We start from the raw sequence: 23,274 nt of genomic DNA on the forward strand, positions 1-23,274 counted from the left end.
GTATGGATACTTTAGGGATCTTTCACACAGGCGGAATTGTGTGCAGGACGCTGCGCAGAGATGGATTTTGTCCGTTTGTGCAAATTTTGTTGCATTTTTAACTGCAGATTGTCTTGCTGAAATTGTTGCATTTTATTCCACAGACTTTGTGAAATTCCATCTCCTGTATGTAAGAAATCCGACAATTCCACACGACGTTCTTAAAGGGGTTGTCCCGTGCCGAAACGTTTTTTTTTTTTTCAATAGCCCCCCCCCCGTTCGGCGCGAGACAAACCCGATGCATGTGTTGAAAAAAAAACCAGATAGTGCTTACCTGAATCCCCGCGCTCCGGTGGCTTCTTACTTACCTTGCGAAGATGGCCGCCGGGATCTTCACCCTCGGTCTTCTGTGCGGTCCATTGCCGATTCCAGCCTCCTGATTGGCTGGAATCGGCACACGTGACGGGGCGGAGCTACGAGGACCAGCTCTCCAGCACGAGCAGCCCCATTCAACACGGAGAAGACCGGACTGCGCAAGCGCGTCTAATCGGGCGATTAGACGCTGAAAATTAGACGGCACCATGGCGACGGGGACGCCAGCAACGGAACAGGTAAGTGAATAACTTCTGTATGGCTCATATTTAATGCACGATGTACATTACAAAGTGCATTAATATGGCCATACAGAAGTGTATACCCCCACTTTGTTTCGCGGGACAACCCCTTTAATTCCGCAGCAGAAAGCTTTTCTAATTTAATTTTGTGGTTTTGAAGTAAAGACGCACAGATCTTAACAGGAGCAGAATTCAAGCCCCACAAGGCCTCATGTCCACGGGCGGATCTGATTTGCGGAATCCACAGGGGGTCACCCACAAATCAAGCCCCCATAGGGAAACATGGGCGTCCGCAGGTGAATTAAAGCATGTGGATTTGATTTGCGGATCTTTGGGTGCGGAGATCGAATCGCAGCATGCTCCATTTCACCGCGGTTTCCGTGCGGATGGACCCCATAGATGTCTACAGGTTAAAGACGATCCGCAAGACAATTTAAAAAGTTTTCACGGTCCATCCGCTGTGGGCTCCTGCATGCGGATCCTGATCCGCCCGTGGACATGAGGATAACATGGAGACGCAGAAATGTCCCTGCGGACTAATGCCGTTCTGTGTGAAACATCCCTGTGGGGCTTCAACTCTGCAAGATTAAATTCTGCAGGGGGAAAAGCTTTTTCTGCGGAATTAAGAATTTTTGCAGATTTCCAACATGCAGGAGAGGTAATTTTGCAATTAAAGTCTGTGTAAGAAAACACAAGAAATTCAGCAAAATGCATTCCGCAGTTAAAAAACGTAACAAAATCCACACTGCGCTGCGTCCTGCGGACAATTAGGTCTTGTGTGAAAGGTCCCCTAAAATCAGTTCCCAACGACGAGCGCCAGATAGCGTGTGACTGTAGAAGTAACAATCAGGCAGCAGGGCGGCAACAGCCTCGCTTTCATCCCAATATGGCGAATGTGAAAAGGCTGTATCTGCCGCAGGTTCTCGTGATCGTCGCGGCGGCGGCTCTGCCTTCATCTATAGGGGACTTTCATATCCCCACGTGACCGGCGCTTCCTGCCTGTCATGTGACCCGCCGCCTCGTTCTCTACAGAGACAGCGGCAGAGCGGGGCCCGGAGGTAAGAGGTGGGGGAAACGATCATGGTTGGGGTGCAGGCTCCATGTAGATGCCTCCAAAGTGAAAGTAGGGCACAGATACAATGTATACCATCATATAGGATAATGTAACTGCTTGTAGAACGTAATGTAACCTATGATAACACATACTGTATATATACTATGGCATGATGTATTCTGTTATATGACAGGTTAATAGGCTGTATCACACAATGTTATAAGACTTCATATCAATGATGTATTATATACTGTTGCTTTATGTCACTACACAGTATACCATATAACAATAGATCACGTATAATGGAGTGTTATAACATGTGACATATAGTGCACATACAGGGTGCAGCTGGATCATGATAATATGACGGACGGACCCTGGGGGCCCCGCAACATGGACTTCAGTTATGTGTTGTGGCCCCTGTAAGAAGGTAAAACTCACTTGCAGAGTTGAAGAGTAGCAGGTGAAAAACAGAAATCCGCTTTCCTCGTACCGCGGGACCGCTGCTATGACTGACGTAAGGAAAGCGTACTGGAAGTGTCATCCTCCTATCATACATGCATGGAGACGTTAGACTGGCAGCCCACGGTCAGCACCATCATCGCCGGATCGGGTTAGTGATCGGTGAAGCGCTGATTCGGTGCAGGTGCAGTGCAAAATTCTAATGAGAGCCAATCAGAAGACAATGCAGTTTTCAGTGTGACCATGTGGGTTGGATTTTGGTGCATTCACCTCGTTGGACCCATGTTCGTTCCAGGGACTCTCAACGCAGGTCGGTCCCTGAATCTCCTGTGGATGACCTCCTGGATGACCGGCCCCTATCATAGCTCATGGAGGCTGTAGGTCCAATGAGGTGATTGGACCAAATTTGCATTGTAAATTACTAGTGAGCATGACCCAATCAGTAGACCATGCAAATTTCCGTGAGTGGGTTGGAATTTTGGACCTGTGACCTCCTTCTGCTATAATAGGGGCAGATCACCCAGGAAGTCGTCCACCGCTGCCTGCAAGGGATTCAGGGACTGATCCGCATTGAGCGTCCCTGGAATGAGCACTCGTCCAACAAGCCGTTGCGCCAAATTCAAACTTCGACTACTCTTTCCTTACGTCAGCCATAGCAGCGGTCCCACGGGTCCGTAAAGAGGATTTCTGCTTCTTGCATGTTGTTCTTCAACTTTACAATTGGGTTTTACCCTTTATCTCTTACAGGGGCCACAACACAAAACTGAAATCTATGTTCTAGGGCTCCGTGTGCTTTACCATCCTGTAGCGGCTTTGTGCCTTCCTATTCAAGTAGACTTCACTATTTGACGCCAGTACTGAGTTATAGTGCCGATCTGACTTTCTGACAGCTCAGCATCCTGATTGTGACTCTGTACAAGCTCCTGGGCCCCGATATACAATCTGTACCAGGGGCCACACTACTATGTGCCATTTATAGTGCTGAGGTGTTTACATGGTGGAGGGGCTTGTAGTCCTCTTAGTCACCAGGCCCATATGTGACTGTCCCCTCCGCATCCCCTATGAGCGGGTACTCACCCTCGTTGGCCTCTCCAGCACAATGAGTAGGCATCTCTGTAGCTTTCATTGATTTCAGAGTCCAACATGGCGGCCCGCCCCTCCACTACTTGTCGTCAGGATCTGTTTATTTCTTATTAATGACTTCTCTCCTGTATTAGGACCTCCGGGATGACGTCGGCGGTGGAGCGCACCGATGACCTGGTGAAGGAGTACCTGACCTTCAGAGGGTTCACCAACACCTTGAAGCACTTTGAGGCGGATATTAAAGTGGATAAGGAGAAGGGCTTCCGTGTAAGTCTGTCCTCGTCTCATCGTCATCGCTGCTGCCGGTCAGGGAACGTGGTCGTGTATTTAGTTTCATTGCTACCAATGCTACACGTGACGTCTTGGTCTATTAAAAAAATTTTTTTTTTTTTTTTACAGCATGTAAGATAATGCGATATTTTTTAGTTTGGGAATTTTCGGACATGGTGATGTAAGGGAAGGCTCTGCCCGCCCTCCCCTTTATGGAAAAGTGCTGCCTGTGTCGCACCACCATTCCTGACTGGTTATAGTGGTATAGGCCTTGAATGTCACAGTTTGTCTATACTTTAAGGCCTGTTTCACACAGGCGAAAAAATCCCGCAATTTTCTCGCGATGCGACAAATAGGGAGCCCGTGCTTTCCTATGGATACCTTTCACATTAGTGATGTTTTGTAGCATGCGACATTGCAAGACAAAAAGCATTGGGTTGCCAGATATGTTTCTCTATGGACCTTCCCTTTCTGTTGCATCGCAGGAAAGCGCCCGATTTTTCTCGCGGTGATATCGCGTCGCTTGTGTGAAACGGGCCGAAAACTGCAAGATAAAATTCAGCAGCAGAAAAGCTTTTTGCCGCAAAAATTAAGGAAGCCGTGCGGAATTGTAGTTGTGGACTTCTAACATGCAGGAGATGTAATTCTGCAATTGAAGTCTGTGGAATAAAGCGCAATAAACCTTGCAGGATGTTTAACGCGTTCCATAGTGAAAAACGAAACCAAATCCACACTATTTGACAAAATCTGCACTGTGTTCTGCGGACAACTCTGTCTCGTCTGCCAGTTCCCAAGGAGGTGTGCCAAGATGCACAATACCTTCTAGACTATTGGGCCTGGATGACCAACTGATCTCCCTGGGTCGCATTGATCCCTATTACACCCCACCTCTACTCGAGCCAACCTAAACAACCAATCGCCATGAATCGGCCAACTCAAATAACCAATCACCATGAATGAGAAAAATCCAAACAACCAATCACCATGAATGAGAAAAATCCAAACAACCAATCACCGTGAATGAGTAAATCCAAACAACCAATCAGGTTGCAAATGGTGTGGAGGTGGGGTGTAAAAGGCTAATATGCCCCTGGGTCTTGCTTTTGGTGCCCCCGGCAATCAGCTGATTTTGCCAGGGGAAAAGCCGCAGCCCACTATGCATTTCCCCTGCAATAGACATGGCGGCCATTCATATGAATAGCACCAAGTCCACCAGCCGCGTTTCCTAAAAAGGGGGGACCCCTCTATATCAAAACCATATGCCTTCTTAGGACATAACAAGGTTTGCGCTCTTGGCACAATACCTTATAATGTGGGCGTCTATTTCTGTTCAGATATTCAGGCTCCTCCCTCCATATGTGGACTCCTCCCCTTGTCACCTGCTTATCATCTGTTCCCCACTGGCGATTGTAGTTTATATTCAGTCTGTTCTTGCTGTAAAGGAAAACTCTTTTTAGGCACTGACGTCGTGCCAAGCTTGAAGTTGAAAAAAGCAGAGCTGCAGTATAAAGTATGAGAGCGAGACAGAACGGCTCCTGATGAGACATGAGTTGGATTGGTGGCATTGGGCCTGAGAAGAAAACTAGTTCCCCCCCCCCCCCCAAGTTTTCATGAAAAGATGATCTTGTGAAGTGAGGTCTTGAGTTCTGCTTTTTCTTTCGTGAGTTTCTGGACTGTGTCTAACACAAACTTCCTCAAAGTGATCTCCAAAAAAAAGAAAGAAATGAAAACTCCCTTCCCCGCTAGAGAGAAGGCCTTGTGTCTTGCGGCACTACTATAACAGCTCTTGCCACCATTGCCACCCGGCCATAAGCAGTGAAACATCCCCTGCTCTTCATTGCATAACACTGGGGTTTGCCGTTCAGGATCCTGGTAAAGCTGAGTGGCACCTGACATTAAGTTGTTTTGTTTTTTTTTTGTTTTTTTTAGGTGGATCGGATAGTGGAGCAGTTACTGCAGTTTATTCAGAGTTATGACCTAAACGGGCTGCTGGATTACTGGGGTTATCTAGAGCGACGACTCTTCAGCAGGCTGGAAGACGTCTACCGCCCGACGGTCAACAAGCTGAAGACCAGCCTGTTCCGCTATTATCTGGTCTGCACTATACAAGTACGTTTGGAGGTGCTCAGGATTAGGTTTTTGTCCCGTTCTGTTACTTTGTCGTTAATATTCCTCCTAGTGAACGTTTGCTGTAGGCTGTAAAGCAAGATCACCTGTATGGCCACTAGAGGTCAGCATTACAATGCATTATATAGCCATTGCTTTCATTGTGATGCTGGCCTTGTTATATACATTACAGAGCAGCCGGACAGACAAAGCCCATGACTTCTTCCAGAAGCAGGCGCCGGAGCTGCAGAATCAGGCCGAATGGAAGGAATGGTTTGCTCTTCCTTTTCTTCCTGCGCCCGACGTCAACCCGACCTTCTCCACGTACTTCTCCCGGCAGTGGGCAGACACCTTCACAGTGTCCCTGCACAACTTCCTCAGTGTCCTCTTCCAGTGCATGCATATCCTTTCTGGGAACAGCAAACTATAAGGTGCTGCATCTACAATTCTGCAGGCATCAAAGATGAAATTCACCAACATTCCCTGTTTGTTTAGTGCCTCCACAGAGGTTCATGTGGGGTCAGTTCAGGATGAGTAATGTATGTACACAGTGACTCCACCAGCAGAACAGTGAGTGCAGCTCTGGAGGATAATACAGGATGTAACTCAGGATCAGTACAGGATGAGTAATGTATGTACACATGACTCCACCAGCAGAATAGTGAGTGCAGCTCTGGAGTATAATACAGGATGTAGCTCAGTATCAGTACAGGATAAGTAATGTATATACACAGTGACTCCACCAGCAGAACAGTGAGTGCAGCTCTGGAGGATAATACAGGATGTAACTCAGGATCAGTACAGGATAAGTAATGTATGTACACAGTGACTCCACCAGCAGAATAGTGAGTGCAGCTCTGGAGTATAATACAGGATGTAACTGAAGATCAGTACAGGATAAGTAATGTATATACACAGTGACTCCACCAGCAGAATAGTGAGTGCAGCTCTGGAGTATAAATACAGGATGTAACTCAGGATCAGTACAGGATAAGTAATGTATGTACACAGTGACTCCGCCAGCAGAATAGTGAGTGCAGCTCTGGGGTATAATAGAGGATGTAACTCAGGAGCAGTACAGGATACATAATGTATGTACACAGTGACTCCACCACCAGCAGAATAGTGAGTGCAGCTCTGGAATATAATACAGGGTGTAACTCAGGATCAGTACAGGATAAGTAATGTATGTACACAGTGACTTTACCAGCAGAACAGTGAGTGCAGCTCTGGAGTATAATACAAGATGTAACTCAGGATCAGTACAGGATGAGTAATGTATGTACACAGTGACTCCACCAGCAGAATAGTGAGTGCAGCTCTGGAGTATAATACAGAGTGTAACTCAGGATCAGTACAGGATAAGTAATGTATGTATACAGTGACTCCACCAGCAGAATAGTGAGTGTAGCTCTGGGGTATAATAGAGGATGTAACTCAGGAGCAGTACAGGATACATAATGTATGTACACAGTGACTCCACCAGCAGAATAGTGAGTGCAGCTCTGGGGTATAATACAGGATGTAACTCAGGATCAGTACAGGATAAGTAATGTATGGACACAGTGACTCCACCAGCAGAATAGTGAGTACAGCTCTAGGGTATAATACAAGATGTAACTCAGGATCAGTACAGGACAAGTAAAGTATTTCCAAAGTGACCCAACATCGATAGCTACTAGGGATGAGCGAGTATACTCGCTAAGGCACTACTCGCTCGAGTAATGTGCCTTAGCCGAGTATCTCCCCGCTCGTCCCTAAAGATTCGGGGGCCGCCGCAGCTGACAGGTGAGTCGCGGCGGGGGAGAGCGGGCGGGAGAGAAGGAGAGAGAGCTCTCCCAGCTCTCCCCCGCAGCTCCCCGCCCTGCGCCGGCTCCCGAATCTTTAGGGACGAGCGGGGAGATACTTGGCTATGGCACATTACTTGAGCGAGTAGTGCCTTAGGGAGTATACTCGCTCATCTCTAATAGCTACCTCTCTCTCTTTAGTGCTTACTATTTTAAATTGGTTTTCTACAAATTTTGGGTTATTTTGTGTTCTCTCCATTCACAACCAGAGCTGCTTTCAACATTTTGCTAGTTGCCCTTGGAAATGGACAACAGTTTAGCTCCACCTCCCTGAAATTTAACTTTCCATCAGTCTTCTGAACTCCCCAGATACATTGCACTGCTGCTTGGTAACGGGGACTTAAATGTAGCTTTGGTTGTGGCTGGAGAAGAAAACTCAATGTAACTCAAAATCTGTACCAGACAAGTAAAGAAAAGTATTTACAAAGTATGTAGTATTTTTATGAAGATTCTATATGTGAAATGATCTCTATCGTCCAGAGGCGGAGTTTTCTTTAACTTTACCTATTGCACCTATTCCAACCGTCCTTAACTTCGATGCTGAATGTCAGAGAATTTTGCACATCCAGGAAGAGAATGAGGCGCTCAGACAGAAGGTTGGTGCCAAGATGTGTAATTAGTGCTATTAGTTACCTCTGTAACTACAGAGGGGTCTATCTCAATCGCTCTAGTCTCTCCTTATACCTAGGAGTCCAGGTATCCAGCTCTGTTTTGGATTAAGTATTGACCCTCCTTTATAATTTTTCTGTACTTGTACTAATAAACTCGCACTACTTGCTGCTGCCGGGATTAGTCTAGTTATAAGGACACTTCTCCCATTTCTCCTTTCATATCCAAGATGCACAACCTTTTTGGTTGCGAGGGTCACAATGCCATATTGTTCATCTTTTAGAGGCTGCAGTGTAATTTAAAGTGGAATTCCCACCATGGCCATAATGTGACTACGACTCTCTAATCTGTGGTTGTGCTGCTCTTCGCTGTTCTGTAGCTCCAATAGAAATCAGTTGAAGGTACAGAAACAGTGTATGGCAGCCCGCAGTGCTACATTGTTACTATAACTCTCATTCACTTCTACATGAGTTATGGAAATAGTGTAACAGCTCAGTTATTTCCGTAATGTCTTATTACCCCTGCCCATCACGTTCAGCTGGAACGGGCATAGTCGGGCTCTGTTCTGGAGATGGGTACCCACACAGAACCATGTCTATCACCCAGAACCCTTTCAACCTTGGTGCACAATGCCCTCCACAGAACCATGTCTCCTCTCGGTGCACAAAGGTATTTTTATTCATTTTTTAAAAATACCTATGTAATTATTCTGACCAACAGAATAGAGTTAATGTGTTCTTATTCATAACTTTATTAGTACATTATTTTTGTGTGGTTTTTGTAACGTTTGCAACTGTTGGCTCCTCAGCTCTTTGCTCTGCAAGCAGAGACTCACCGGTTCAAAAAAGAGGGTGACGATGCCCCTATGGTTCACCATAAGCTGCCTCACTACATCTCCAACATGGATCGGCTGGGAGACTCTGAGCTGTGAGTGAAATCTGACACAGACTGTTAGTACTATAATACAAGAATAGAACTGCTATGATACCGCCTCCCATATACAAGAATATAACTACAATAATGCTGCCCCCTATGTACAAGAATATAACTACTATAATACTGCTTCCTATGTACAAGAATATCACTACTATAATACTGCCCCCTATGTACAAGAATATAACTACTATAATACTGCTCCCTATGTACAAGAATATAACTACTATAATACTGCCCCCTATGTACAAGAATATCACTACTATAATACTGGCTCCCTATGTACAAGTATATAACTACTATAATACTGCTCCTATGTACAAGAATATAACTACTATAATACTGCCCCCCCCCCCCTCCAAGAACAAGCATATAACTGCTATAGTACTGCTCCTATATACAAGTATATAACCGCTATAATACTGCCCCTATGTACAAGAATATAACTGCTATAATAATGCTCCTATGTACCAGAATATAACTGCTATAATGCTGCCCCCTATGTACAAGAATATAACTACTATAATGCTGCCCCCTGTGTACAAGAATATAACTACTATAATGCTGCCCCCTGTGTACAAGAATATAACTACTATAATACTGCCCCCTGTGTACAAGAATATAACTACTATAATACTGCCCCCTGTGTACAAGAATATAACTACTATAATACTGCCCCCTGTGTACAAGAATATAACTACTATAATACTGCCCCCTGTGTACAAGAATATAACTACTATAATACTGCCCCCTGTGTACAAGAATATAACTACTATAATACTGCCCCCCTGTGTACAAGAATATAACTACTATAATACTGCCCCCTGTGTACAAGAATATAACTACTATAATACTGCCCCCTGTGTACAAGAATATAACTACTATAATACTGCCCCCCCTGTGTACAAGAATATAACTACTATAATACTGCCCCCCCTGTGTACAAGAATATAACTACTATAATACTGCCCCCCCCCTGTGTACAAGAATATAACTACTATAATACTGCCCCCCCTGTGTACAAGAATATAACTACTATAATACTGCCCCACCTGTGTACAAGAATATAACTACTATAATACTGCCCCCCCTGTGTACAAGAATATAACTACTATAATACTGCCCCCCCTGTGTACAAGAATATAACTACTATAATACTGCCCCTCCCTGTGTACAAGAATATAACTACTATAATACTGCCCCCCCCTGTGTACAAGAATATAACTACTATAATACTGCCCCCCCTGTGTACAAGAATATAACTACTATAATACTGCCCCCCCTGTGTACAAGAATATAACTACTATAATACTGCTCCCCCTGTGTACAAGAATATAACTACTATAATACTGCCCCCCCTGTGTGCAAGAATATAACTACTATAATACTGCCGCCCCCTTCCGTACAAGAATATAACTACTATAATACTGCCCCCCCTGTGTACAAGAATATAACTACTATAATACTGCCGCCCCCTTCCGTACAAGAATATAACTACTATAATACTGCCCCCCCTGTGTACAAGAATATAACTACTATAATACTGCCCCACCTGTGTACAAGAATATAACTACTATAATACTGCCCCCCCTGTGTACAAGAATATAACTACTATAATACTGCCCCCCCTGTGTACAAGAATATAACTACTATAATACTGCCCCCCCTGTGTACAAGAATATAACTACTATAATACTGCCCCCCTGTGTACAAGAATATAACTACTATAATACTGCCCCCCCTGTGTACAAGAATATAACTACTATAATACTGCCCCCCCCTGTGTACAAGAATATAACTACTATAATACTGCCCCCCCTGTGTACAAGAATATAACTACTATAATACTGCCCCCCCTGTGTACAAGAATATAACTACTATAATACTGCCCCCCCTGTGTACAAGAATATAACTACTATAATACTGCCCCCCCTGTGTACAAGAATATAACTACTATAATACTGCCCCCCCTGTGTACAAGAATATAACTACTATAATACTGCCCCCCCTGTGTACAAGAATATAACTACTATAATACTGCCCCCCCTGTGTACAAGAATATAACTACTATAATACTGCCCCCCCTGTGTACAAGAATATAACTACTATAATACTGCCCCCCCTGTGTACAAGAATATAACTACTATAATACTGCCCCCCCTGTGTACAAGAATATAACTACTATAATACTGCCCCCCCTGTGTACAAGAATATAACTACTATAATACTGCCCCCCCTGTGTACAAGAATATAACTACTATAATACTGCCCCCCCTGTGTACAAGAATATAACTACTATAATACTGCCCCCCCTGTGTACAAGAATATAACTACTATAATACTGCCCCCCTGTGTACAAGAATATAACTACTATAATACTGCCGCCCCCTACAAGAACAAGAATATAACCGCTCTAGTACCGCCCCCTTATGTCCAAGAATATAGCCGCTCTAGTACCGCCCCCTTATGTCCAAGAATATAGCCGCTCTAGTACCGCCCCCTTATGTCCAAGAATATAGCCGCTCTAGTACCGCCCCCTATGTCCAAGAATATAGCCGCTCTAGTACCGCCCCCTATGTCCAAGGTTTATACCGCCCCCTATGTCAGAGGATGTAACTACTAGAATACTGCTTCTTGTTGACAGAAGGTCAGTGATCACTTTCTTTACATTCACAGTACAATGATCTCCAGTCAGAGAACCTCTGGATCGGCTGTCCAGTCTCAGAAGACCACCGGGTTCCTCTCTTCTTTGCTTCCACAGAGCAAAAAAGTAGCAACAAAACCTCCACAGGCCACCATGTCTCCAACACAAAGCGCTGCTGGTCTCCCAATAAAGAAAGAATCGGGAAACAGCCAGGTAAAGTTACTGTGTCTTCCTGACAATGCAGCTTAAGGCTCATTTACATGCAACGATTATCGCTCAAAGTTCATTTAAACTAGCAAAAGTGAGCGATAATCGTTCCGTATAAACATGCGGCCGTTGTGCTTTATTTGTTCACTTGTCGTTTATCACTGAGTTTCAGATGGCGTAAAAGGGGTCCTTCGTTAGGTCACTATTCGTTCCATTTGAATGGCATTCCCTAGAAGGACTTACAAAACACAATGACTACTTGTTTACTCCTGCCAGCAGAAGACAATGGCCTTTCTTCACACTAAATTAAAACCTCCTGGCTAGAGATTGCTCACATAAACGCCCGCCCATCTGGGCAAACCACATATATAGAGTTTACTTTAGCTAATGTACAGCATTTTATGCAAAAAAAAGTCGTTTGACCGTTCAAACGATCTTTGCATGTAAAAGGGTCTTCACATAAAATATGTAAATCAGTCTAGATTATTAGCCTCCTTAGGAATAGAACCCAACTATTGTTTTGGAATATATTGTAGGCTATCTGTGTGATCTGATATGGCTGATAACAGGAAACAATAGATTGCATTCAACTTGACAGTAGATGAAGTCATAAGACATACTTTTGGCTTAGCATCCCTTAATTCAATATCAGACTCAGAAATGCTCATTTTTGTTTCCAGGCCCAGAAAACAAAAGAGATCCTAAGCGTGAGTAAGGAGGTGAAGAGTATATCCAATGTACTTGGCGTCCCTGCACCGACTGACGCCGGTATGGCACAGCAGAGACAGCGTCGCCTGCAGGAAAGGAAGGAACTATTCTCAAAGACTCAGTCACAGGTGAGCAGACCTAGATCCTTAGGTTATGAAGAGCCCTGCCCCATATAAGCATGCAATCTAATTGGGTTAGGGATGGAAGAATAGTCCTTGAAGGGTGTGGTAGTTATTCAGCCAGAGGTGAGCAGACTGTCAAGACCCAGGGAATGATGATTTTGAAGGCCTGTTTTGACTTTTATGAGCATAAGCAAGACTGAGAGGAGGAAGAGCATTCCAGAGAATGGGGGCAGCACGAGAGAAGTGCTGAAATGTGAGTCAAAGGAGGTGAGGACAGAATAAGAAAGGAAAAAATTAATAAAGGGGCCAGAGAGGACAGTTGTGAGGATATCTGTAGATGAGAAGACAAGGCTGAGTCAAAAGTGACCGGAATGCAGCAAGTGTACAAGGCGCGATCGGTGACTTAATTATGAATGATGGGGAGGTGTCAGGGAGCAATGAAAGAGGATCAGCTTAAGGGCCTGGCCCCTTTTTTATAATTTCTGATTAATCCTCCTCAACATTCAAAAAAATAACATTTCTTGTCTGTATCATTGGGGGGACACCGCTTTGACTAGCACTAGGAGGCGGACACCAAGCAGAAAAAAGTGCTAGCTCCTTCCATTAGTTATATTTCCCCTGCAGCCACCAAGCTAACCAGGTTCAGCTTAGTGTCCATAGGAGGCTGACCTCATTCTTGCCGGTCTTCAAGTACCGTTTGGATTCGGGCAACACAGCGAGGCAAGACTCTCGCTCTTACCATGCCGAAGAGGGCGAACAGAACGGAGTTGACCGTCCTGTTGTCTGCCCCGACCTCAGAGGAAAACGGAGGCACTTCCGAGTATTAACTTGAACATGGCAGCCAGCCATAGTGTCCCCCTTCTATCTGCTCACCGGAGCACTCCCTTTCTCGCTAAAGGCGTACAAACACTGGCGGGACCCCGCTGGAATCGTGAAGCTCACAGTCAGTCGACACTTGTGTTTGTGGCGATATCCGTGAGAAGTACTGACCTGATTACAGTAAGTATCCCGGATCCGATGCGAGTCCTTGTCTCCTTGTCCCTACTCCTTTCAGACCTGTTAGTGGACGTAGGCAGACTGAATGGAGAGCTGCGAGGAGTGTACAGGGACACCTTGTTCTTGCCTCTCTCAGGGTGTGTTACTAGCTGCCTCATGGTACGCTTCACTTGGTTATGCCCGCACCACTTCCTTCCGGCACGACCACAGTCTCCCGCACTGCACTGCAGGCATGTTCGGGACGCTGGCCAGGCCTAATTGAGTCCCTGACTTCAGGCCTGTTAAGTCCATTCTGGTGGTGGGGCGGTGCTAGCTTGGGCATGACGTGGGTGGGCTTTTACCTCTCATCCCTAAGCCCACCTGTGTTAGGCAAACGGGTGTGCTCGCTCAGTTCTTAGAAGCTGCGGCTTTGAGTTTTTGAAGTCACAGGTTCAAAACTTGCCAAAGCCAAACTCTGGAAGGTCGGGGCTCCTTTTGGTCTCTGCTTTACTGAAGGCCTGCCCCTCACTGCCGGTTTAATCAATGCCTCATCAAGGCATGCTGGGACTTCTGGTTCCATGCTACAAGTCTTGGTACAACTGGGATCCACTCAGTCCAACAACTTCTGTTGCTGTACAGAACAATTTAAGTAATCTTTGCCTGACGGCTAGCTCACCTGCTCGCCTCCCCTCCTGCGGTACCGTAACTGTTTATGGCATTTGTTTAGCTCCAACACCAGAGCAGAAGCCCCGATTCAGGGGTCCGCCAGAGCCTCTTACTATTCATGATCTTACTGCAGTGCAAAGTTTACATGCGAACAGTTAGAGGCATTTTGTCCTAACCATATACCATATCCCATCGCAGCAGGCGGGCATAGATCCAACTTCTGGCTCCCCTCCAATTCAGCCGTCTCGGATCGCCCAACTGAAATGGACACGCTCCTTGGGTGTACAATTGTACGTGTACACTTTGTAGGGTGAAGGGGTTAGGGAGACTGGCAGTGCCATGGATGCCGAGAGAGTGAAGAATTAGTAGGGTGTTCGACTGAGTTAAATGCAGTTTACCATTCATTACAGCAGAGTACGGAGAAGAAGACGGAGACGACAGAAGCCGAGCCTGAGCCCCGCCCCGAACCGCAACATGAGTCTGTGGAAGCTCTGATGAAGGGGGTTAAGGGAACCTCATCAGGTGCAGGGGAGAAACCGGAGCAGCCGTTCATTGTACTCAGCCAAGACGAGTATGGAGAGCACCACTCGTCTATCATGCACTGCAGGTAATGCACAGATCAGCGCCACCCTGCCTGGTGTAGAACCTCTATACACTTTTACAGTAGGCTTTCTTGGCTTCCAGGGTGGACTGCTCGGGCCGGCGTGTTGCCAGTTTGGATGTGGATGGTGTTATCAAAGTGTGGTCCATCGACGGTATTATGCAGACTAAAGCCTCGGCCATCTCCAAATCTGCCCTTCTGTCACTGGAGTGGGCGACTAAAAGGGACAGACTGGTGAGCGCGGGCACTTTCCATTTTTCGGGCTTACTGGCACACTGCTGTGTACATGGATGCGTCTTTGGTGTGAAGGATCAATCCTATATGACCATTTTTAAGTGTTTTTTTTTTTTCTTTCCCGGGTCCTGTGGTTGTAGCTCTTACTGGGCAGTGAGGTTGGCACCGTTCGGCTTTATGACACAGAAGCAAAGAAAAACTTATGCGAAATTGCAATCTGTGACGATATGCCGAGGTGAGTGCTGACTGTCCCAGGGGGCGTAGATTGATCACTCTGTAATCTGTGTGGTACTGAAGAGGTCTCTGCTTCCAGGATTCTCTCTTTGGCGTGTAACCCCAGCGGGACGTCTTTTGTCTGCTCAGCAGCGGCTCCATCCATGGTCGTGGATTCAGTCATCCCTGGCATAGGGGAGAATGGCAGCAACCAAGTTCCAGGACGCTTATTACTGTGGGACACTAAGACCATGAAACAACAGGTAAGGAGATCCTGTATACCCTTCAAATACAGTCACATAACATTACATATCCTGTACTGCTCCTGAGTTACATCCTGTATTATACCCCAGAGCTACACTCACTATTCTGCTTGTGGAGTCACTATGTACGTACATTACTTATCCTGTACTGCTCCTGAGTTACATCCTGTATTATACTCCAGAGCTGCACTCACTATTCTGCTGGTGGAGTCACTGCGTACATACATTACTTATCCTGTACTGCTCCTGGTTACATCCTGTATTATACTCCAGAGCTGCACTCACTATTCTGCTGGTGGAGTCACTGTGTACATACATTACTTATCCTGTACTGATCCTGAGTTACATCCTGTATTATACTCCAGAGCTGCACTCACTATTCTGCTGGTGGAGTCACTGTGTACATACATTACTTATCCTGTACTGATCCTGAGTTACATCCTGTATTATACTCCAGAGCTGCACTCATTATTCTGCTGCTGGAGTCACTGTGTACATACATTACTTATCCTGTACTAACCCTGAGTTACATCCTGTATTATACTCCAGAGCTGCACTCACTATTCTGCTGGTGTATGTTTTTTTTTTTTTCTCCCCACTAGCTGCAATTCTCTCTAGAGCCCATGCCCATTGCTGTGAACTGCACATCTTTCAATCACAATGGCAATCTGCTGGTAACCGGAGCTGCGGACGGCGTCATCAGGCTTTTTGGTAAATGGTGTAATGAAGCCTTCCTCTAATATCCTGAAGAACATTTGTTTAGTCTTCTCTCTTTCTTGTAGATCTCCATCTAACCCCGCCCCTTTACCCAAGCCCTTCCCTTTTAGTCATTGTGCAGCCGAATTGAATGGATGAACTACAGATGAAGTCCTGTTTTCTCTGCTGTGTTTCAGCCACCTTATATTTGCTTTCTGTGCTGTTTATTTCATCCTTTTATTTGCGGGTGTAATGCCCCTTTAAGGCGTGTTCCTTAAAGGGGCATTACACCTTGTGCATGCTGGACTTATGATAACAGTCTCTTTATTTCCCAGATATGCAGCAGCACCAGTGTGCTATGAGCTGGGAGGCGCACAGGGGCGAGGTGTATTCTGTAGACTTCAGCTATGATGAGAACGCTGTTTACAGTATCGGAGAAGACGGGAAGGTGAGCAGCGGCCGTAAGAGAGGCTCTAGTCTCATCCTGTGGCCATCCATACGTCCCCTATGTGACTGAGAAGTAAGAGGTGGATAAAAGGGGGTATGGCAGCAGGATTAGACTAAACAGTGTTTCTCATCTGTTAGCACGGAGACACATAGTCTCGCATAGGAGCTGTAAACACAAAACGGTTGGAAACTTAATCACTACTACAGCAAAGTTGCTTCAAGAAAACTGTTCAGAATGTGAAAATTCCCCTTGATGAACCCCAAACTTTGGGGGAGTTAAGTGCTGCTGTCAGAATAGGTGGTATTTAAAGGGTTAACAGCCACAATCGGTATGAGCGATGATTGCAGCTGTTGAGGAAGGGTGCCGACTGTCGGAGACAGCCAACACCTGCATTGCACGGAGCGGGATTGACTCCTGATCCACCATACAAACCCCGAACCTCCATTATGTAACTGTACGTCCTGGAGCGTTAATGTCTGAACATCCTAATAGTCCGATTAGAGGTTAATTTACTAACGAGTATTTATGTGCTAGTGACCCAGGCTGCAGCGGGTACTAAAGTGTTAAGGAGTTTCTGTCCCGCAGCCCATTTACATCATGCACCATGATCTGTCAGCAGCAACTTGCTGATGGTTTCCAGTTGCTAATATAATTTTTTTTTTTTTTCCCCCCTCAGTTCATTCAGTGGAACATTCACAAGAGCGGTCAGAAAGTCTCCGAGTATTCCCTGCCGCCTGATGCCACCGGTCCATTCATGCTGTCAGGGTACAGCGGGTACAAGCAGGTGCAGTTCCCTCGAGGACGACTTTTCGCTTTTGACTCAGAAGGCAACTACATGCTGACGTGCTCCAGCAATGGCGGAGTCATTTATAAGGTATCGCTCACAATATAAAATTAACCGCATACAGCAGAATAGATTTTATTAAATCTCCCTAAAGGAAACCTAAGAGACCTTTCACGCGGGACGGAATTCCGTCGCCGGACGCAGCCAAATCCGCAGCTGTGCAATTCTGCACCAAAATCCGCAGGTAGCCTGAGCGTTTTGGTGCGTTGAGGCCTATTCCGTCCCTTTTGGAATCCGATGACGCACAGATGTAGCAGAGCTGAATTTGTCATTTAGCTTTACTAGATCATCATCAGTTGTGCCAAGTAACAAACCGCTTAGCTAAAACTGAGACCCTGTGTTAGCAGAGCTGGGTTTGTTCTGTGGCCGTTTCCTCTGCACGCTCGCTGTATGGTGATCTTGTGATCTGTGTTTTACCTCAATCACCAATGACAAATTCAGCTCTACTCGATCAGCGAAATTAAACTCGTACTGCGCTGGATTTGTCACTTGTTCTTTGACACCTATGATATTTCCGTAAGGTGCATTGGGTTCCTATGGAAAAAAAATCAGCTAGAATATGTTGTGATGTAGCAGAGCTGACTTTGTCATTGGTGCATTCTAATGACTGTTTTTTTTATTCTCTTTGTTTCCTCGTTTGCAGCTGAACAGTGACGGCAGCACTTTGGAGAACTGTCTTCCCCTCGGTGGGCACCGCGCCCCTGTGGTCACTGTGGACTGGAGCACAGCAGTGGAATGTGGCACCTGCCTGACGGCCTCAATGGACGGCAAAATCCGACTGACTACCCTGCTGGCCCAGAAGTAGTAACCCGGTGTCTCGGATGTTGAGGGGGGGGTTCTGGCTTCACGTAAAATCACTTTACGGCCACTTTCACACAAGCATATTACTGGTGCTTTATGGGTAATACAGACATAAGTCCCTGCCCGACTGCGGGTCTGCGGACCCAAATTTGGATCATCGCAGGTCCCTATGATGCCCAGTTTGGGTCTGTAGACCCGCGGCTGGCGGCCCAGTCGCCTGTACTGCAGGTGCATGAATGACTTAATGTGAAATCTGCCTAATGAGAAGCTCTGCAGCTCTTTAATATCATCTGGGCTACAACTTCTCACTGTATTTAAAATCCCTGCTTGCTGTCAGTGAATAGGAACATTCATGTTTGGATCCAGAGGCTGAAAACGTGACACTTAGTACACCGCTGGGGGTTTGTTACAACTTGGTCCATCTTGGACAATCCCTTGTGAGCGAAGCAGGGTGATCGGACAGTGGAAATGTATTACTTCCCGCGTTTTAAATGCTGGCCTTATAATGATTTGCCCCGGCGGTCGCCTCTTCATGGAGCTCTATGCGCTGCACAGAAATCTACGTCAGATCCGACCTTTCACACATTTATGGTATAATTTATGGCTGCATCTGTTGTATATTATACATCTGTTGGACCAAGATGGCCCCTCCCCTCCACCAAGCCACACCCCCTAAATATTTCAGAAAAATGCCAGGGGTGCCATAAAAGTCACACATTTTTTACAAGTCGGCCCTGAGATGAAACTTGTAACATTTTGATGCTCGAATTCTAGGACAAAATGCTTCCTCAATTCCCCCCGATGTATTTATCAGTGCAGATAGAATGGAACAACCGATCAGCACAAGGAGATTGGTGCCGACCCTATTTAGATTAGATACAAATGTAACAACTCCTCAGTATTAGATCTGTACAACGGTTTCCTGAGGTTTCCATTCACTGACTGCAAGCAGAGATCTGGAAATTGGCAATAAATTGATGTACAAAGTTGCAGAACTTCTTGTTACATAGAATTAAAAGGCTTGTGCTATGATTGAGAGTTATTCCCAACCCACAGGATAGGGTGGGGTAGCGTTCAGATCGGAGGGGTCCAACCGCCTGGACTCACAATCGATCCCCAAAACGGGACTCCATCGCTCATGTGCAGTGCAGCTCCATTCATCTCAGTGAGACCAATGGATAGTGAGTGCTTGAACTCTATCTCCACTAATCCCATTGACATGAATGGAGCGGCGCTGACCTCGCTTAAAGGGGTTTTCCCACAACTTAAAGTTGCCTCCTGATCATTCTATCCTTCCTGTCCCCTGCTGACCAGGACATGTGCCCCCAGCAGTGGTCTTTTATAGGCACTTTTAAGTTGTGGGGAAACCCCTTTAAGGAGCCCTGTTCTTGGGATTGGTGGGGGTTCCAGCAGTTGGACCCCACCAATCTGAATGTCCTCCCCTATCCTCTGCATAACTTTCACTTATAGTACAAGCCCTTTAAGCTTTAGTTGTAGAAAATCCAGAACCCCTTTTTAAGGGGCGTTTTCCCCTGAAATCTCAAAATCCTTGGTAGGGAAAGCTGCAGCCCGGGACATATTGGTTGTCACCCAGCTTTCGCAGGAACAGCTAGAACAAGCAAAAATGGCTGGATAGACTTCTCGAATACTTGACAGATGCAGATGGCTCGAGGCCTTTTTGCTGGGACCAAATCTTGAAGCCAGAAGCCTGGATTCTGGTGCAGCGACCAATCTATAGCCACAAGCATAAGATGCTTCAGTGACTCATCTCAGGATTGGAGCAGATGCCATAATGGCCACCGCCGAACATTCCAGCACTTACCGTGAATTATCAGTATTATGCCAATAAAACTCTATATAGTGTTCCCTTCCCCCGCTGCGGGGATAAGAGATAGTCCTGGAGTTGGTGTCTTATTTATAAGCGTCTTTTATGCGGGGCTTGTAGCCAAGTGTCAGATCCTGCAAGATCAGAATTCTGCCTCCCTGGACCACTTGCTGGGTGGAAGGAGGGGCAGGGGACTAGGGCAGGGGATTTGGTATGCCTCCCTGAAGAGGTGGGTTTTTAAGGCATGTCTGAAGTTCGGTGCATCAGGGATTGTCTGGATGCCTTGGGGTAGAGCGTTCCAGAGGATGGGTGCTGCTCTGGTGAAGTCCTGTAGGCGAGCGTGAGAGGTTCGTATTACAGGGGCGTTTAGTCTTAGTGTGTTAGCAGATTGGAGTGAGTGGGCTGGGTAATGTATGGTGGCACAGCGCCATGGAGGGCTCTGTGGGTGAGGGTGAGGAGTGTGGATTTAGTTCTGCAGTGGATGGGCAGCCAATGCAGTGACTGGCATAGTGCATGGGTGAGTAATGGCTGGATAGGAAGATGAGCCTAGCTGCTGCGTTTAGTATGGATTGGAGCGAATATGATGCGGGGGAGACCGATGAATAGCAGTAGTCAAGTTGGGAGTGGATGAGGGCGACCACAAGTGTCTTTAGTGTGTCTATGATGAGGAATGGCCGTATTTTAGCTACATTTGTGAGGTGAATGAGGCATGCTTGGGCCAGAGATTAGATGTGGGGGATGAAGGAGAGGTCAAATTTCAGTGTGACCCTAAGGCAGCGGGCATGCTGTCTGGGGGTTATGATGGTGCCAGGCACTGGAATGGAGATGTTGAGGGGAGGTCGGTTGGAAGGCAGAAAGACAAGGGGGTGAGTTCTAGAGGCGTTAAGTTTGAGAAACAGGGAGGACATAGTATTAGAGACAGCAGACAGACAGTCGGTGATATTATGGTGGATCGGTTTAGAGATCTCATGGGAAGAGGTGGATAGTTGGGTGTCGTCAGCGTAGAGATGGTATTGGAGGCCGAATCTGTGGATGGTTCATTCGCTTGGGGCTGTGTAGATAGCGAAGAGAAGGAGACCAAGGGCTGAACCCTGGGGGACCCCAACAGCAAGAAGGAGCCGCTGAAGGTGCGGACAGAGAGGTTGGAGGAGAACCAGGAGAGAGCAGTGTGCTTTAGGCTGGTAGAGCGGAGCATAGTGAGAAGCAGGCTATGGTTGACAGTGTCAAATGCTGCGGAGAGGTCAAGGAGTATTAGTAGGGAGAAGTTGCCCCTCGACTTCGCCATCATCAGGTCATTTGACAGCTGACACCCACCTCAACAGCTGTGAGCTGCTAACCTTTTAAATGCTGATGTCCATTCCTTCAATGGCATTTAAATGTCCTGATCAGAGATTGGAGGTCTTGAATGCCTCCCTTTCCCTTCGATGAGATTGTGAGCTGCTGTTTGGTTGTCATGGTAAGGGTTGGCTATCAAAGCTTGAATGCAATACATTTTATTATATTCTGATATGGTATTGTATTGTACTCTGAGTGCTCAAACGATCGCAAGCTTAAGTCCTCCTATGAGAAATAAAAAAAAAAAAAGATAGGTGTTTTAAAAAAGTTTTATCGAGAGAGAGAGAGAAGTGGCAACAGACAGAGAATCATCGAGAGAAATGAGGAAAAAGAGAGAGAAGCGATGAGACAGAGGGAAAGGCGTAGAGAGATAGAGAGAAACAGCGAAAAAGAGAGAAGTATTGAGAGAGAGAGAGAGAGAGACAGAAACCTTGAGATAGAGAAAAGCATATAGAGAGAGAGAAGCGACAAGAGAAAGGAAGAAACGGACAGAGAGAAGCAGCGAGAAAGAAGCGGACAGAGATATTTACTTCATGGAGGGGGGTGGGGTGATTCGTGTGGGATCCAACCACTTTCCAGGTTTGCCCCAAAAAATCAACCCCCAATGGTACCGCAGGGTAAGGACCAATGATCTGCAGGGGGTAAAGGTATCATCCAGATTTATTGTAGTGCAGACAGTCCTACAAATTTCTACTTCTCTAGATGGAACTGATTCTTTTAGGCCGCCTGTCCACGGCCCTGATGGAATATCGCTAGTGATATTCCGCCATGGAGGAGGAGGAGGGGGGAGCACTGAAAGGTCTCCATGATTAGCCTATCTAATAGATAGGCTCACCGCAGATAATCGCAGCATGCTGCGATTTTAATCCAGTAAGCGGAGAACCTCTATGATTCCCTGCTCGTGGACGTTGGGCTGCTCTTTCCATAGTTATTCTATGGAAAGCTTTTCATTGCGTGATCCGCGGGCGATTTATCCCTGCGGATGATGCTATGACTATCACCCGTGGACAGGCAGCCTTACAAACGTCTGTAGCAGATCTGCGATGTGCGGATATAAGGCCTCCTTCCCACGAACGGATTTCCGCCGCGTAATTCGCGGCGAAAATCCGCTGCGTTGCCCGCAGCTATTAGGTTCTATTGAACCTAATAGCACAATGCTCACGATGCGTAATTCCACCGCGGAATTACGCACCGCGATTTCTCCCGTCCTCACCCGCAGCATGCTCTATTTTCTGCGGGTGAGGACGGGCTGTACGCACTGACGGCTTCCATTGCAGTCAATGGAAGCCGTCCGTTCACGCTATCTCCCGCTGTAACCAGCGGAAGATAGCGTGAAAAAACGCTTTCCCGCCCACTGCCGCGCGTCATATGACGCCATATGACGCGGCCGGCCGCGGCACGTGACGCGGCCGGCGACGCGGCGGTGGTGGGCGGTGACGCGGCGGCGGTGGGCGGGGAAGCGATTTCATGCTATCTCCCGCAGGTAAGTATAGGGGCTCTGGGGGGCGCCGTGACGGGCTTCACTGCGTAATATTACGCGGCGGACCCCGTCACGCTCGTGGGAAGGAGGCCTAACCGTGCTTAGATTCCCCAGACACTATTTGTAGTGATAATCAGCCTGCTTTAGTAAATACTTGTGTTCCCCATAAAGTAATAATCCTGCAGCGTCTGTTCCTAGAACTCCGCCCACTTGGTGGCTGCAAGCTGTAACATTGTAGCAATAATCTGCAGTCAC

The 23,274-nt window shown here is 46.5% G+C and overlaps 1 protein-coding gene across 2 annotated transcripts; it reads left to right on the forward strand.

Moving 5' to 3' along the window:
* Positions 1-1,584: 1,584 nt before the first annotated feature.
* On the forward strand, positions 1,585-20,279 carry WDR91 (WD repeat domain 91). Of its 2 annotated transcripts, none has more exons than XM_066590355.1 (16): positions 1,585-1,651; positions 3,327-3,459; positions 5,392-5,571; positions 5,762-5,968; positions 7,928-8,011; positions 8,833-8,951; positions 11,634-11,814; positions 12,489-12,644; positions 14,690-14,886; positions 14,964-15,114; positions 15,255-15,349; positions 15,428-15,590; positions 16,193-16,301; positions 16,622-16,734; positions 17,411-17,608; positions 18,222-20,279. In XM_066590355.1, exons 2-16 carry the CDS (start codon positions 3,337-3,339, stop codon positions 18,381-18,383), a joined length of 2,238 nt encoding a protein of 745 aa, XP_066446452.1. In that variant the 5' UTR covers positions 1,585-1,651; positions 3,327-3,336; the 3' UTR covers positions 18,384-20,279. The 2 variants fall into 2 exon arrangements, with proteins under 2 accessions (XP_066446452.1, XP_066446453.1); XM_066590356.1 differs by having other exon boundaries at positions 14,693-14,886.
* Positions 20,280-23,274: the final 2,995 nt, after the last annotated feature.

The sequence above is a fragment of the Eleutherodactylus coqui genome, chromosome 2 (genome assembly GCF_035609145.1).
Source record: "Eleutherodactylus coqui strain aEleCoq1 chromosome 2, aEleCoq1.hap1, whole genome shotgun sequence".
In the NCBI taxonomy this organism is placed as follows: Eukaryota; Metazoa; Chordata; class Amphibia; order Anura; family Eleutherodactylidae; genus Eleutherodactylus; species Eleutherodactylus coqui.

Coding starts and splice junctions, on each gene's coding strand:
- WDR91 (XM_066590355.1), top strand. CDS start 3,337: ATGACGTCGGCGGTGGAGCGCACCGATGACCTGGTGAAGGAGTACCTG. Junction 8,952..11,633: donor CGGCTGGGAGACTCTGAGCT/GTGAGTGAAATC, acceptor TTACATTCACAG/TACAATGATCTCCAGTCAGA. Junction 16,302..16,621: donor CGGCGTCATCAGGCTTTTTG/GTAAATGGTGTA, acceptor TTTATTTCCCAG/ATATGCAGCAGCACCAGTGT.